At 56.3% G+C, this 15,817-nt stretch overlaps 1 protein-coding gene across 6 annotated transcripts in view; it reads right to left on the bottom strand.

The window, feature by feature from the left end:
* The window catches only part of GNAO1 (G protein subunit alpha o1), a 181,166-nt gene that overhangs the window by 19,027 nt on the left and 146,322 nt on the right, over positions 1–15,817 (bottom strand). For all 6 annotated transcript variants that reach the window (XM_086350739.1, XM_086350740.1, XM_086350742.1 and 3 more), the window contains 2 exons: positions 8,036–8,196; positions 889–1,017 (listed from right to left, as the gene is read on the bottom strand). In XM_086350739.1, coding sequence (XP_086206865.1) covers positions 889–1,017; positions 8,036–8,196 — 290 coding nt within the window. The remainder of the gene's footprint in view (positions 1–888; positions 1,018–8,035; positions 8,197–15,817) is intronic.

Consider the following 15,817-nt stretch of genomic DNA (forward strand, 5'->3'; position numbering starts at 1 on the left):
CACCTTCTGCCCAGAGCGGTGAGTGGGAGAGACCGAGGGACTAGAGCACAGGGGCATCTCGTGGGGCTGCCTGGCCCATCCCTGCCTTCCTCGGGTTCAGGGGAGGCCTCAGGCAGCCTCACGGGGATGGAGACAGAACCCCAGCCTTTTGTCTGTGTGCGAGCAGGCGGGGGCTGGGCCTCAGGCTGGGCAGGGCCAGGCAGCGGCCCCACACGGGTCTACTGGTCTACTGTCCCAGCCATTCTGGCCTCTCCTCCTGCTCCACCCAACACCCAGAAACCACACCTGGGAGGCAGCTGGAGGCAGCTAGGGGCACCCAGGCCTCAGGGCATGCAAGCTGCCCCAGGTGGTGCTATGACCCCTATGGTGCTCAGACCCTGGGCCTGAGCTGTGTTCTGTGCTGGGGAACAGACTTGCTCCTCCAGGCCTCAGTTTCCCCTATATACCTGGACAGGGTGGGCCAGCAGATCTCCAAGCCCTTTCCAGCTGTGAGATGACATGGGTCCTTGGGTCACACAAAACACGTCGCTTAGGTTCTCCCGCCCTTATTCCCCATGCCTCTACGCCTTCAAAGACCACCTGGGTGATCCACCATCCTCCCCCTCGGAAGTCACGCAGGGACAGGACTCCCTTCTTTTGTCCTTTTGAATCCTCCCTGTTCCTCAGAGCCCCCCTCCAGGACGCTTCTGCCAGGAAGCCTCCCTGCTCACCGCAGCCCCCGACCTTGGTGGCAAAGAGGCGCACACACAGGTCCCTTCTCGCATCCAATGCTTGTCCCAACTTGAGAGCTCCCCGAGACAGGAATGCTCCAGATGAGCTGAGGCCGAGGCAGGGGTCGCCCGTGTCTCGGCACCCTCTCCAGGGCTGGGGAGTCTCCCTGGGCCTCACCTGAAGTGGAGGTTCTTGAATGTGAAGTGGGTTTCTACGATGCCGGTGGTTTTGACCCTGGTTCGGAGGATGTCCTGCTCGGTGGGCTGGTAGTCGGCGGCCCCGATCCGGTCCAGGCTGTCCAGGTAGCTGGGGACGGCAGCACACGGGGACCGTGGACCAGGTGTGGGCATTGCCCTCCCAGAGCGCCAGCCCCGACCCAAGCCAGGGAGGGATGGCATCACCCGTCCAGGGCCAGGCATGGGGTGGAGCTGAGGAAGAGATGCTCATGAACCGGCCTCAGGCACTCAGAGCCTCTGACTCAGACCAAGGGCTTCGTGCACGGTTCCAGGCTCGCTCAGACAAGGTCAGACTTTTCAATGAGACTAACATGTTTATGGGCTTCCCAGGCAGTGCTAGTGGTAAAGAACCTACCTGCCAATGCAGGAGATGTAAGAGACTTGGGTTTGTTCCTGGGTTGGGAAGATCCCCTGGAGGAGGGCGTGGCAGCCCATCCTAGTATTCCTGCCTGGAGAACCCCGTGGAAGCCTGGTGGACCCATAGGCTCAAAGAGTCGGACATGAATGAAGCAACCCAGCATGCACACATGTGTTTCTAACACTGTCATTTCTTCATCTTAAAATAACAATGGGCTAAAGTTAGGTTTTAGTCTTTTTGTGCATTATCATGTTCCACCCTTAATTTCTTAAGGTAAATGTATTATTTCCTAGATTAGAAAACTCAGGTTTTCTAATGAAGGTGAGTGCCTGCCCAGCCCTGAGTCAGGGTTTGGGATCCCACTTCCTAACCATACCCTGCAGTGCTTCCCAGAGGCCCTCTGCGCCTCCACCCGCCTCTCGCACTCCTCAGGTTTACCAGGGGGCTGTCACATCTTCCCATCTGATGCTCCTGGGAAGCATCACAGAAGCACCAGAAGCCACACAGACAGGCAGGGGCAGGGCCTCACTGGGACCTTAGGCATCATGGCTCCTGCCATGCCATCACTTGCCCTGGAGACAGACCCGGCCTGTGCATTTGGTCCTCCAAGGCCACACGCTGGGAAGGCTTTAGGGGTTGGTATGGGTTAAGGTTTGAACCCTAAGCCAGGTTGGGATCCAGGAAACTAGGAAGGAGGGAGCTCGCTCAGACTGGCAGGAAGATTCAGTGACCCCCAGGGCCAGCTGGGCTACCCACGCCTGTGCAGGGAGAGTCCCACACAGCCCACAGGGAGCAACCACGAGCGTCTGAGTCATGGCGTGATGTGGGAGTCCCAGGTTGTGCAAGAGGGGCCGGCTTCGTAAGCACCCACTCTAGACCTGCTGGCAGGGCGGGGCTGGGAAGGGCAGACGCCTCACCAAGGAGGGTGTCCACTGGTAAACCAACAATCCAAGCTGCCTCAAATCCTTATGAGAATTCTCCCTAAGTAAACATAGCTGATGCTGGTCCCAGGTTCAGGAAGGTGAGCTTGAAGCCACACTCCTAGAAAGGGGACGACACTGCTACGGGGGTCAAGGCTGGGTCTGCCCGACTCCAGAGCCAGTGCTCTTACACAGGCCTCCAGGCCTCCTCTCTGCCGTGGAAGGAGGGAGGCTGAGATGGCAGAGCAGACCTAAAAGCCCTGGCCACCATGGAGCCTCCTCGCCAGGCCCATGGGCATGTGGGTGGCCTTCAACCTCAGCCTGGAGCAGGTCCTCCCAACCTCTCTGTATGTGTCTCTCCCCTGCCCACACTGCCTTTGCCCAGAAGTGGTACCAGTTTCAGGAGCCTCCTCCTCTCATCCCCAGCTGGAGACCTGGGCTGGGAGCCTCTGGTCTTGGCCCCATCCCAGCTCGGGAACCCTCCTTTAGGCAGACAGCCTGGCCCTCCCTCTCTCTGCTGGGTGAGCCTCATGCAGGGTGGCAGCCATGGGAGGGTGGAGGCTGCGCTCAGGGGACTGTGTGCCTACTGTGTCTACTGCCTGCCGACTGTCCCGGGTGCTTTGGGGCCCTCCCGGAGCCTCTGTTTCTGGGGTTGTGTGTGCATGAGGTAATTAGCAGAGAAGTAAGGAGAAGGAAATGGCAACCCACTCCAGTATTCTTGCCTGGAGAATCCCATGGATGGAGGAGCCTGGTAGGCTACAGTCCACGGGGTCACAAAGAGTTGGACACGACTGAGCGACTTAAGCTGTACAACACGTCAGGAGGTGGTAAGTGTCAGGAGGGAAGACTCAGACTATCAGTAGGGGAAGGCCGCCTGGGGGCCGCTGTTTGGTATCAGGTGGCTGGTGAAGGTTCGTGGAGCAGGACAACATTCAAGAGGAGACGGAGGGCAGTGAGGGGATGAGCCTCTCGTGGTCCAGCAGAAGGACCAGTTGGTGCAGAGGCCACACCTGGAGGAGGAGCCAGGCCTGCAGGCGTTGGACAGGAGTCAGGGAGAGGCTGTGCACGGGGCAGGGCAGGGCAGGCAGCGAGCAGTGAGGCTGCAGAGGGTGACGGAGGTGATGGCACAGCAAGCGGGCCCCTGAGCTCAGTGTGAGTGCCTGGGCTTTCACTCTGGAGGGCTCTGACCAGAAGGGTGCTTTGCCAGTCACACCTCTAGTGGGGACCCGGGTCTGGGGAACAATGATCCTCCCAAACTATGGAAATAACTACCTTTTACAGCCCTGGCTGGCAGGTGCTGGGGTTTCTGGGCTTCCGGGACCCATCTTGGAGCCATCGTTCAGAGGGGAGATGGAGTGCCGGCCGTGTTCAAAGACCCACGACAGAGGGAGACCTAGGCCAGATGGTGTCCCCTCACCCTGAGCCCTGGAGCCTCCCAGCAACGTGAGAGGCCGGCTGGCCTGCCCCCCACGGCTGGGTGGGGACATGTGGCGACTGGGCTCTGGGCCTTGGGGAGCCGCTCACACTGTCTAGGGTGTGAGAGAGTGTGTGTGTGTGGGGGGGTGTATATGTCTAGGGTGTGAAAGAGAATATGTGTGTGTGTGAGGTGTGTGTGTGTGTGTGTGTGTGTGAGTGAGGTGTGTGTGTGTGTGGGGTGTATGTCTAGGGTGTGAGAGTGTGTGTGTATGTGTGAGTGAGGGGTGTGTGTGTGTGTGAGGTATATGTGTGTATATGTGTGTGAGGTGTGGGTGTGTGTGTGTGAGTGGTGTGTGTGTGAGGTGTATGTGACAGTGTGTCTGTGGTGTGTAGGTCGGGTGTGAGTGTGTGTGTGTGAGGAGAGTGTGTGGTGTCTAAGGTGTGAGAATTTGTGTGTGTGAATGTGTGTGTGTGAGGTGTTTGTGAGTTGTATGTGAGAATGTGTGTGTGTGAGGTGAGTGTGAGAGTATGTGGTGTCTGTCTAGGGTGTGAGAATTTGTGTGTGTGAATGTGTGTGTGTGAGGTGTATGTGAGAATGTGTGTGAGGTGTATGTGAGAATGTGTGTGTGAGGTGTGTGTGAGGTGTATGTGAGAATGTGTGTGTGTGAGGTGAGTGTGAGAGTGTGGTGTCTAAGGTGTGAGAATTTGTGTGTGTGAATGTGTGTGTGTGAGGTGTTTGTGAGGTGTATGTAAGAATGTGTGTGTGTGAGGTGAGTGTGAGAGTATGTGGTGTCTGTCTAGGGTGTGAGAATTTGTGTGTGTGAATGTGTGTGTGTGTGTGAGGTGTTTGTGAGAATGTGTGTGTGTGAGGTGTATGTGAGAATGTGTGTGTGTGAGGTGTGTGTGTGAGGTGTATGTGAGAATGTGTGTGTGTGTGAAGTTATGTGAGAATGTGTGTGTGAATGTGTGTGTGTGTGTGTGAGGTGAGTGTGAGAGTATGTGGTATCTGTCTAGGGTGTGAGAATTTGTGTGTGTGAATGTGTGTGTGTGTGTGTGTGTGTGAGGTGTATGTGAGAATGTGTGTGTGTGAGGTGTGTGTGAGGTGTATGTGAGAATGTGTGTGTGTGAGGTTATGTGAGAATGTGTGTGTGAATGTGTGTGTGTGTCTGTGTGAGGTGTATGTGAGAATGTGTGTGTGTGAGGTGAGTGTGAGAGTATGTGGTGTCTGTTAGGGTGTGAGAATTTGTGTGTGTGAATGTGTGTGTGTGTGTGAGGTGTATGTGAGAATGTGTGTGTGTGAGGTGTGTGTGTGAGGTGTATGTGAGAATGTGTGTGTGTGTGAGGTTATGTGAGAATGTGTATGTGAATGTGTGTGTGTGTGTGTGAGGTGAGTGTGAGAGTATGTGGTATCTGTCTAGGGTGTGAGAATTTGTGTGTGTGAATGTGTGTGTGTGTGTGTGTGTGAGGTGTATGTGAGAATGTGTGTGTGTGAGGTGTGTGTGAGGTGTATGTGAGAATGTGTGTGTGTGAGGTTATGTGAGAATGTGTGTGTGAATGTGTGTGTGTGTCTGTGTGAGGTGTATGTGAGAATGTGTGTGTGTGAGGTGAGTGTGAGAGTATGTGGTGTCTGTTAGGGTGTGAGAATTTGTGTGTGTGAATGTGTGTGTGTGTGTGAGGTGTATGTGAGAATGTGTGTGTGTGAGGTGTGTGTGTGAGGTGTATGTGAGAATGTGTGTGTGTGTGAGGTTATGTGAGAATGTGTATGTGAATGTGTGTGTGTGTGTGTGAGGTGAGTGTGAGAGTATGTGGTATCTGTCTAGGGTGTGAGAATTTGTGTGTGTGAATGTGTGTGTGTGTGTGTGTGTGAGGTGTATGTGAGAATGTGTGTGTGTGAGGTGTGTGTGAGGTGTATGTGAGAATGTGTGTGTGTGAGGTTATGTGAGAATGTGTGTGTGAATGTGTGTGTGTGTCTGTGTGAGGTGTATGTGAGAATGTGTGTGTGTGAGGTGAGTGTGAGAGTATGTGGTGTCTGTTAGGGTGTGAGAATTTGTGTGTGTGAATGTGTGTGTGTGTGTGTGTGTGAGGTGTATGTGAGAATGTGTGTGTGTGAGGTGAGTGTGAGCTGTGTGTGAGGTGTATGTGAGAATGTGTGTGTGTGAGGGGAGTGTGAGGTGTGTATGTCACCCAGAGTTGTGCCAGGCGACAGCCCTGTTAGGGCTCTCTCTCCCTTCCATCACAATAAATCTACTTCAGGCCCCAGATTCTGTCAGAAGACAAAGGCTAGCAGCTAAAACTACAACAGCAAAGCCACCCTGGACCAGAAAGTGTTCGAGGGCCTTGGGAACCTGCCTGCGGGCCCCCCTGCCCTCGGCAGAGCCCCTCCCAGAGAGCAGAGGGCCGTCTCCTCGGCTCACCTGGGGGAGTTGACAAGTGCTCACTCAAGTCGCTCCTTTTGACTTATCAAGGTAACCACCAGAAGAACTAAAAATAACCCTGTAACTAGCCAAAAACTGGGGGTGGAAGTGGAGAAGAGTGAAGGAAGGAAGGAAAAACGGGAGGGAGGGAGGGGAGCTAAATTCCTCAGCTTTCACAGCTGCAGCCATTAAACACCACTGAGAGCTGGCAGGTCAGGTTTTCTGGACATCACCGGGACAAACAGAGATAGTTAACAGTGGGACGGGGACGGGCCTGGGAGGAGGAGTCCACTATGAATTTTATATCTTTCCATACTGTTAAAAAGAATTTTTTTTTGCAATGGATTGATATTATGATCAGTTAAGTGGTGCTCATTTAGGTGGGGAGCACGATTTGATGTCCTGAGGTGCCCCGGAGCCTGGTGGGCTGCCGTCTATAGGGTCGCACAGAGTCGGACAGGACTGAAGCGACTTAGCAGCAGCAGCAGCAGCAGCCCCTGAGGGCAGTGGGGGGATGGGAAGGGTCTGGACTAAGGCTGAGTAGGGCGCAGGGAGTGGGAGAGGAAGGGGGCACCCTCTCCAGGCCTGACTGGCTGGGGGTTGAGGGGACATCTGGGTCAGAATCTATGATTTGCGTGCACAGAGAGAGGTGTGGACTTGAGCCTCTGGGCTCACATCCCTGCCACCAAGGTGTCCTGGGGGCTCCTCAGGGACTGGAGCCTAGCTCACCACCACCTGGGACTCACAGGACACGAGCGCTTGCCCCCGGGACAGTCTAGGTGTGCAGAGTGGCCACGTTCCAGTGTCTGTTAGTGGAGGCTGCCTTCTCAGCGCTGGCCTCCTCTACATCAGCATCAGGGAGACCACCGTTTCTTACTCTGGGCGCTACTGACACTGTGGGTGTGATATTGCTGTGGAGGGCTGTACGATGTGTCTCTAGGAAGTCAGCAGCATCCCTGGCCTCTACTCACTACATGCCGGTAGCACCACCCTCGTCAGGACAACTGAAAACCTCTCCAGACCACTGCTGGTGTGTCCTGGGGGGCAAAGAGGCCCCGGCTGAGAGGAGGCTGAGCAGATCAGTGTCAGAGCGCATGTGTCCTAACGCAGCGGGGTTTAAGCCCAGAGGTGCCCACTGAAAACCTGGGCACGAGTCTGTAAATGTGAGTGCGTGTTCTGAAAGCTGGAATGCAATCCCAGTGTCTTCAAACAGAAGACGCATCCCTGACCACTAAGGACCATTCCCTGGAGCCCCCGATCCAGGGGCCAAGGACATGTAAACCTCCAGACGCCTGGAGTGACTAGGCTGCAGTGGGCAGTCATGTGGCCCCGTGGTCACTGGAAGGCCCACCTCTCTGCCCTCTCCTCTCTTGCCCACCCACTCTCTCTGGCCTTCAGTGCTTCACCCCCACTTCTTTCCTGCCCTGGGGTCGATCTCTCCCCTCTGTCCTCTACTTTTCCTTATTAGTTGTAATGCAGTATTAAAGTGTATGCCTGACTATTTCACTTATCTAATGGGTTACATATTCCTTATTTTTAAAGATAGAGGAATGGAAAGCTTATTGTTTTCTCAAAAAGAAAACCACGTAAGTTATTTTCTGCCTATGTTGCCTTTGATTAGTACTTACGGGGTCAAGGATTCTCCAGGGGAAAAAAAATGTTGCTGCACTGAAAACCTTCCTTCTGGGGGGGCCCAGCCCACTCCAGGGCAGGCGGGTGATGGCCCTGGCCCTCCGGGAGCCCTGCTGTTAGCTGTCTCTTGTGCCCCCGACTTCCCTGGCCTCCTCCTCATCCTGGGGTCGGGGGACGGGCAGGAGGAGATGCCCCTTCTCCTTCCTTCCTGACACACAAGGCAAAGCATCTCACATAGGCTGCAGCCTCAGCCCAGGACGCCTCCTTGCCCCACCGCCCCCACCCCCAGCCCCTTCCACGCCGCATCGCTGCCCTGCTGGTGGCCTCCCGCCTGCCCAGGACACTCACTATTTGGCAGAGTCGTTGAGCTGATATTCCCGGGACCTGTTGAAGCACTCCTGGATCCCCGAGTCGCCCCAGAGTCGCATCATGGCGGAGAGCAGCTCTGGAGAGAAGGGCTCCGTGTCTTCCATCCGACTCACCACGTCACACACCATCTTGGCGTCGGCCTGTGAGGAGACGAGGACACGGACAGAGTCTTTTATTTGTGGGCACAACAATGATCACTGGTCGGTGACCCCACTCTCGAGTCCTTTGAACCCCGCCACCCTCCAAGAGAGCAAGAGAGACAGACACCCACCCCCCCGCCCCAGGTCACGGCTCAGGAAGTGAGCAGGAGGCAGCAATCTGCAGGTGGCCTTTGGGGTGGGAAAGACACGAAGGAAGGGGGCAAGGTCAACACCTGGACGGCACATGGCTGACAAAAGATTCTCTACCAAGGTGCTTGTGTGCTAAGCTGCTTCAGTTGTGTCTGACTGTGCAACCCCACGGACTGCAGCCTGCCAGGCTTCTCTGTCCATGGGTCTCTACCAAGGTATGTTGGGGGCAAAGCCTTCCGTGGAAACTTTCAGTATCGAGCTGTCCAGCTCAGTAGCTATTCGCACGTCAGGGCCTGTCTAATGCAACAGGTCAAAGTGAAGGTGCAGGCACTGTGTCCCCTCCTGCCTGCCTGCCCTGGGAAGGAAGCTGTAACTAGCTTGGAGGCCAGCAGGCCATGCCCATGATGCCAGCCCAGACCCAGCTCCCTAGGGTGAGTGTCCCACAGACCCCAGCCCTCGGATTCCCAAGTCTCCCACCAGGAGAGCCTGGGTCCCGGCCCCTCTCCAGGACCCGAGCCTCTCCTGCAGGCAGCCACCAGAAAGCTGGCTCTGGGACCCAGGCGCTGAGTGCCTTAAGCAGGCGGTGACTCAGGGAGACAGGGGTGGGTGAGCAGGGGTGGTGCCTCCACCCGGGGCTAAAAACAGGCCTGTGAGTCAGGGCCCACACGCTGATGCTGCTCTGTGTGCCCGCATGACCTCGGGAAGGCTCACCCGTGTGAGGAATGACTGGGAAAAACCTGGCCAGTTTCCCAAACTTCTTCCTTTGGACCCCACTGTCAAGGTTTCTGCCTGATCCTGAGAGAAGGGAGTTGGGACCTGAGGGTGGTGGGCAGGGCCAGACTTCCTGCTAGAGGGAGACACCCTCCCACCTAGAGCCATGTTATGCCTCAGCCAGGCCACTAGAGGGTGTGGTTTAGAAACCTGGGCCTTCCAGAGCCACTTGGTGCTCCTCTATGTCTGATGTGGAATCCTGGGAACTGCACTCCAGGGGGATATGATACACGGTTTGGGGAAGGGCAGCCTGGAGCTGTCCTCCTGGCTGCACCCCATCACCGAGGTGTGGTGGTGGCGGGTCTTGTGCTGGCGACACCTCTCGATGGGCCCTTGCTCTGTCTCTCTCCCGTCTGCCCAGCTCAGTGCATGGCACCACCATTGGCCCAACCACTAAGACTCAAGTCACCCACCTCCATCCCCATATCCACTTCTCCCCATCTCCTCCGGGACACCCCTGAGTCCAAGCCACTCCCTGTCTTTTCCTGGCTGTTCCTGGACCCCCTCCCAAGGGTTCCTTGCCTCCCTCTTGCTTCTCTTCAGTCTGTCTTCCACACCACAGTCAGCAGGGAGGCTGTAGAAAAAGAACTCCCCATTTTTCCAACTGGGGACACTGATATCCAACTTAAAGATGGCATCTCCTTGTTTTGCTTGAGGCAAAAATGTGACCATGTGACCAGTTCTACCCATGGAGAGATCAGCCCAAGTGTAGTGAGGTCTTTGCAAAAGGCTTTGTAAAGGGAAGATGCACCCCTTTTCTCTCACTTCTTCCTTCCTGAAACCTGTGATGGCTGAGCTCTAGCAGCCATCATGGATCATGAAGATAAGATCTACACCCGAGGGACAGTGGACTGGCGATCTAAAAACAGTCAGGTCCTTGACAGCTCTGTAGACACTCCATACCTTCTGCATTTTTCTTTTTTTCACTTTTACTTTTTTTTTAAACTTCTAGCTCATTTAAATCACTGTTTTCTAGGTCTCAGATATTCACAGTCAAACCTAATTCTAACGGATACAATAACTCTCTCTGTTTAAACTCTCAATAGCTTCCCATTATTTCTAAATTCCAAACTCCTTACCATGACCTCCAAAGCCCCGGCCTGACTGCTGTCTGCTCTACCCTCCTCCCACCTTTTCCCTCTCCTGGTCCTCTAAGCACACAGCCTTTCCTCTGTTCCCCAAGCAGTCAGGGTCATCTCACCTCAGGGTGCTCCACCCAGCCAGATCATCCTTCCCTGGCTCTGCCCTTCTCCATCATAACGTCACTTCCTCAGGGAAGCCCTCCTCTATGCCCCCACGTAGAGTCTGCCCCCACGGTGCACCGACCATACCATGTGTCACAGCTGGTGTTGCGTGTGCCTGTCCCTCGGTTTTCCGATTATTCAGGGCACCCCCATCTCACAATGCTCTGTACACAGTTGGTGCTCTGCAGTTATTTGTGAGATGAACGGGTCCTCGGCATCTTACTACCAGGCATGACCCCAGTTTCTCACTCCATCCACTACGTCTCCCAAGTCTTCTAATCTCGTCCATTTCAACAACAGTGTGTCTAGGTCAACCACAGCAACAGCTCTGCTGGGGAGCCATCCTGTTTAGCAGATGGGGAGACTGAGGCTCAAGGTCACATGCTGCAAGTGGGAGAGCCTGGGCCCAGGGTTACCCCCACTGTGCTCCAGTGGACAGCCCTGAGCTTGCTTGGATCCAGGGTTAATCCCTACTGTGCTCCAGGGGAGAGCCCTGGACTTGCCTGGACCCAGGGTTAATCCCTACTGTGCTCCAGGGGACAGCCCTGGACTTGCCTGGACCCAGGGTTAATCCCTACTGTGCTCCAGGGGACAGCCCTGGGCTTGCCTGGATCCAGGGTTAATCCCTACTGTGCTCCAGGGGAGAGCCCTGGACTTGCCTGGACCCAGGGTTACCCCCACTGTGCTCCAGGGGACAGCCCTGGACTTGCCTGGACCCAGGGTTAATCCCTACTGTGCTCCAGGGGACAGCCCTGGGCTTGCCTGGACCCAGGGTTAATCCCTACTGTGCTCCAGGGGACAGCCCTGGGCTTGCCTGGACCCAGGGTTACCCCCACTGTGCTCCAGGGGACAGCCCTGGGCTTGCCTGGACCCAGGGTAAAGCCCTACTGTGCTCCAGGGGACAGCCCTGGGCTTGCCTGGATCCAGGGTTAATCCCTACTGTGCTCCAGGGGACAGCCCCGAACTTGCCTGGACCCAGGGTTAATCCCTACTGTGCTCCAGGGGACAGCCCTGGACTTGCCTGGACCCAGGGTTATCCCCACTGTGCTCCAGGGGACAGCCCTGACTTGCATCTCAGACACTGGTACCCAGCCCAACCCCTCACCTCACCACCCTGAGCAAAGGTGTGGGCAATGGGTAAGAGAGAAGGAAGGGTGAGGGTGGCGGGAAGGAGGGGTCATGCCAATGCACCTGGAGGACTATGGTGGCTGCCAGGCCTGGCCAGCCCTGTGGGGGTCAAGCTAACAAGCAATTAATAGAGCCAGAGGGGGCCCCTTATCCCTTTGTTTTCCTGCCTTTGGGGCCCTGGGAGAGTGGGGCTCACACTGGGCCTGACCTTCCTGTCCGAGTCCCCTCCTGGGCCAGTGGTGGTGGGGGGCGCATTTTCCCACACCTTGCTCTCAGCTACAGTCCCCATGGCACTGGTCAGAGCATGCCCAGCTGTCCTGGCAGCAGGGGGTGTGACACAGAAGATGCATGGACTGGGGCAGCCCCACCTGTGCAGATTTGCTCAGTGGAGGATGCTGGGGCAAGCTTCTGTAGAAAACACACCCTGTGCTCCCACTGCTGGTGGTGACCAGGTTCGAGGTGGCTGCAGAGGGCCCAGTCCCTCTGATCTGCACCCTTCTCTGCTGGACGGCTGCCTCCTCCACTGGTGGGGCTTCCAGTCCCTCCTTTTCTGATACCAGAGCCTCTGCTCCCCTGAAGGGGAGCACTCCTCCCCAACTCAGCCTGAGCAGTCCAGGTAGGGTGGCCTCTGTCCCACAGTCTTGGCATGGACACACAGTCTGGGCCTGGCCAATCCATCCCTCTGCCCTTAGTGAGCAGTTCCGGGTGGATAAAGAATCCCAATCCGTCAAGTGAGACTAACCTGACCAGCCCCAGGACACCTGCATAAACTATCAGGAGAGACCCTCCAAGGAAGGGCCCACCTGAATGTGGAGCCGTCCCTGAGGAAAGCAGGGCTGAGAGAGGGAGGCACCCCGAGTCCCAATGACACGTCAACACCCGGATCCAGCTGCACCTGCAGCCACACGCATCTCTGGCTTTCCAGCTACCTCCATCAATCAGTCCTCTGACTCTTTGTTAACCCTGAAGACGTGTTTTTGTTTGGTTGGTGTACTTTTGTACAATAACCTCAAAGAGTGCTACACTTCCTGGTGTGTCGAGACCAATACCAGGCTCACCTCCTCCAGGCAGACCCCTCCCATTACTGCGGTCCACACAGTTCCTCTGGCATCTGACTCCCTTCCCCTCTTCCTGTCTGGACCATGCCCTGGGCACATGCACAGGCCCACATGCTGCGCTAGTTCCTGTTGGGGGAGCACCAAGACGGGTTGGGGGCACTGGGCACGTCCCAGGGGCTGTCTGCTGGGCTCCTGGAGACAGTTTTACACAGGAGTTGAGGGAGGCTGTCCACTGACGCCGTGCCCAGTGGTCCCTGCGTGGTGGGCTGAGTGCAGGACATTCGTCACTGCGGGCTCTGTCACACAACGCAGCCTCGGGCCAATTATTGCCACTGCTACAGACAAGTGTCTAACATGCCCCTGTGGGGCACCACGCCCACTGAGGGTCACAGTCAGGGAGCTATCTGCTGGCCCAGGGCCAGGGAAACAGTGGTGAGGGAGTGGGCCTTTCTCTCCTCCATGGCCTCCAGGGACGGAGGGGCGCTCCCAGTGAATGTGCGAGATGCCGCGTTTCCTCAGACACACGTGCCCGTGGCGTGGGTCCAGCAGGTACAATGTGCCCAGTGTGCCCGGCCCTCCACGGCCGCCGCTGTCCACCTGCTGGGGCTGCCCATGCTGTGACATCTGGTTCCCATGCCCCCTGACCCCCAACAAGTCTCCCTCCTTTTCCCACAGCCCCCTTTGGTCACTCCTGCCCTGGGCTTCTAGTTTGTTCCATGTGGACTTTGGGGGGCTCAGGCCACAGGCTCAAGGCTCCATCCACACCTGGGCTCCTGGCTTGAGTGGGGTCTTAACCTCTCTGAGGCTCAGCGTCCTCCCCTGAAAACCAGGGTGGCAGTCTCATCGCTTTCTTCACAGGGCTCCCTCTTGTCGTGGGAGCAGATAGTGCACTAGCACAGGATGGCCTGAGGGGCGGGCCGGGCCGGGCCCCACCACCCCAGCCGCCTGGGGACCAGAGGAGATGAGGAGGCCAACCTGCCGCCCTCGGGATGCCTGCGGGCCGGGGCCACAGGAAGGGGTGAGACGTTGAGAAACGCGTGTCTGGGACCCTGCATTTCGAACTGTGAACTGCAGGCAAGACGCCATTCTGATGGGTTTTGGATCAGGAGGCTTGGGGCACAGGAGAGTCTGTGACTAACTCTCAGGGCCACCTGCAGGATTCTCCTCACCAGGTCAGTGATTTAAAATCAGCATTGACACTTCTTTTCATCAGAGCCGGTACAAGGCTTCTGGCTAAATGATATCTTAATGTTCACACATGAATGTTGACATACACATGCTCTGAAGCTGCCCTAGGTGGAGGTGAGATATTTTTGGAAAGCTCCACAACGGTGGAGATGCTCCTGTGGACACCGCATCCATAAGCAGCTGGAGGAAGGGGTGGGCAGGGAGAGGAAGCAGTGCCTGGAGACAGGGGGCACCTCCAGCATTTGAGGGGGGTGGGGAGCTCTGCCAGGGTGCCTCCCAGAAGTAGTCTTGCTCTGGGTCAGTTCTGGGGAGCAGGGTGCCCGGGGAGGTGATGGGGACAGCTGCCCCCCTGAACTGGCAGCACACAGGGGTCCCTCCTGCAGCAGACAGGCCAGGCCCCCTGCACCAGGAGGACATGGGCTCCTGGGGACTGGCCATAAGTGTACTTGGAAAGCAGCGCCCATGATGCAGGGGCCAGTTGGTGGGGCTGCCCATTGGCGTCCATAGCTGAGGGGCTCTCCTTCCTGAAAGCCATCTCCATACTATGAGGAGGGCTGGAGGCTCCCATGGCCCTGCCCGTCTCCCACTTCCTGGACCACAAGAGAGCCCCCCGCACCCACTCCTCTTGCCTAATGTCTCCTGTTCACCCTTCTCAGAGATGTGGCTGGTGCCTGTCTGTTCTGTGCCTCACCGGGGGTGATTGCAGGGTGAGTGGTGACCAAGGGAAGTGGGAATCAGCTGGCTGAGCCACTGGCAACCAATACCACACACATCTGCTCACATGTCAGAAACTGCAGGGCCTTGCCAGTCCTTGCTGCCGCCGCCGCCCCCGGCCCACTGTGGACGCATCGTCTGAAACTGGGACGGCCGAGTGCATGATAAGCACTTGCGTCTGCATAACTCCTCCCCTCTCTTCAGAGCAAAGGGGCTTAGAGCTAAAGTATGAACAAGAGCCTTTCCCTCTCAAGAGACAAAATGCAAAGGATATGGGAGGGAAGCGAACAGGGATTTTCAGTCAGGTGACCCAGGTTCAATCCCAGCTCCGCTGCTTTTCAGACTTGTGACCTTGGACAGACCACTTAACCTCCCTGAGCCTCTGCTCTCATTAGTTCCCACCTCGCGGGGCTGTTTGCGCAGATGAAAGGCTAAATCGATGTGACACAGCTCTGCAACATAAAGAGCCCTGCAAATGTTAGTTATTATAAGCAAAGATGAGGTCCCTGAGACACAAACAACAAGCTGACATAAAATTAGCCTGCTTTGTACAAGACTTCTCAGGCAAGCAGGATAATCTTGATAACAATAATCATAGTAATTATAATAATAACCCCTTCCGTTTGAGTAGCTGCTTTGGATCTTTCAGAGTTTTCTTCCTCTAATCTTTTAGGCCCGGTGAAGTGTGAGTGTGTGCATGTATGTACACGCACACACGTACATACACACACGCACAGTCCTCTGGTTGCAAAGGAAATCGCCATCCTGCCCTGTCCTGCCACGTGCATTGCAGTAGCTTCAGCTCCCGCCAGGGGGCAGGAGTGCACAGGCCAACAGGAGACGCAGGGCTGCTGCACAAGCCCAGCCCAAGAGACCAGGTAGGGCTGGGCCAGGCTGGGAGCATGGTTGCCAACTCTGTTCCTCAAGTGAAAGGGGCCGAGAGACCCCTGCTGCTGGAGGCCCAGCCTGTGCGCTGCAAGGTCAGCAGGTGGAGAATGGCAGGGGGCACCTTTCCAGGCACTTTGTTCATGTCACCCAGATCTCAGCATCTCAGGAAACGCTGTGGTCCTGGTCTCTCCCTTCCTTGCTGCCGCTGGGGTGAGAAAGAGAGGGGTGCACTCCCTCATCCCTGCTTCCCTGGCCCTGGGCTGGCAGATGGCTCCCGAGCTGTGACTCTCAGTGGACGTGGTCCCCCCAGGGGTACTTCAGACATTCGTGAGGGTTTTTTTTTTGTTGGTGGCAAAACCTGGGGCACTATAGGCAATTAGCAGTTGGGAGCTGAGCACGCATGGGGCTCTTTCTTTGCTGAGACTTAGCAAAGGCCTGTACCTGGAAAATGCTGTCTTAGTGAGGCCTGTACCTGGAGCA

The sequence above is a fragment of the Bos grunniens genome, chromosome 18, assembly GCF_055505025.1.
Source record: "Bos grunniens cultivar Pamir isolate PY7600 chromosome 18, Bosgru_T2T1.0, whole genome shotgun sequence".
Taxonomy (NCBI): Eukaryota; Metazoa; Chordata; class Mammalia; order Artiodactyla; family Bovidae; genus Bos; species Bos grunniens.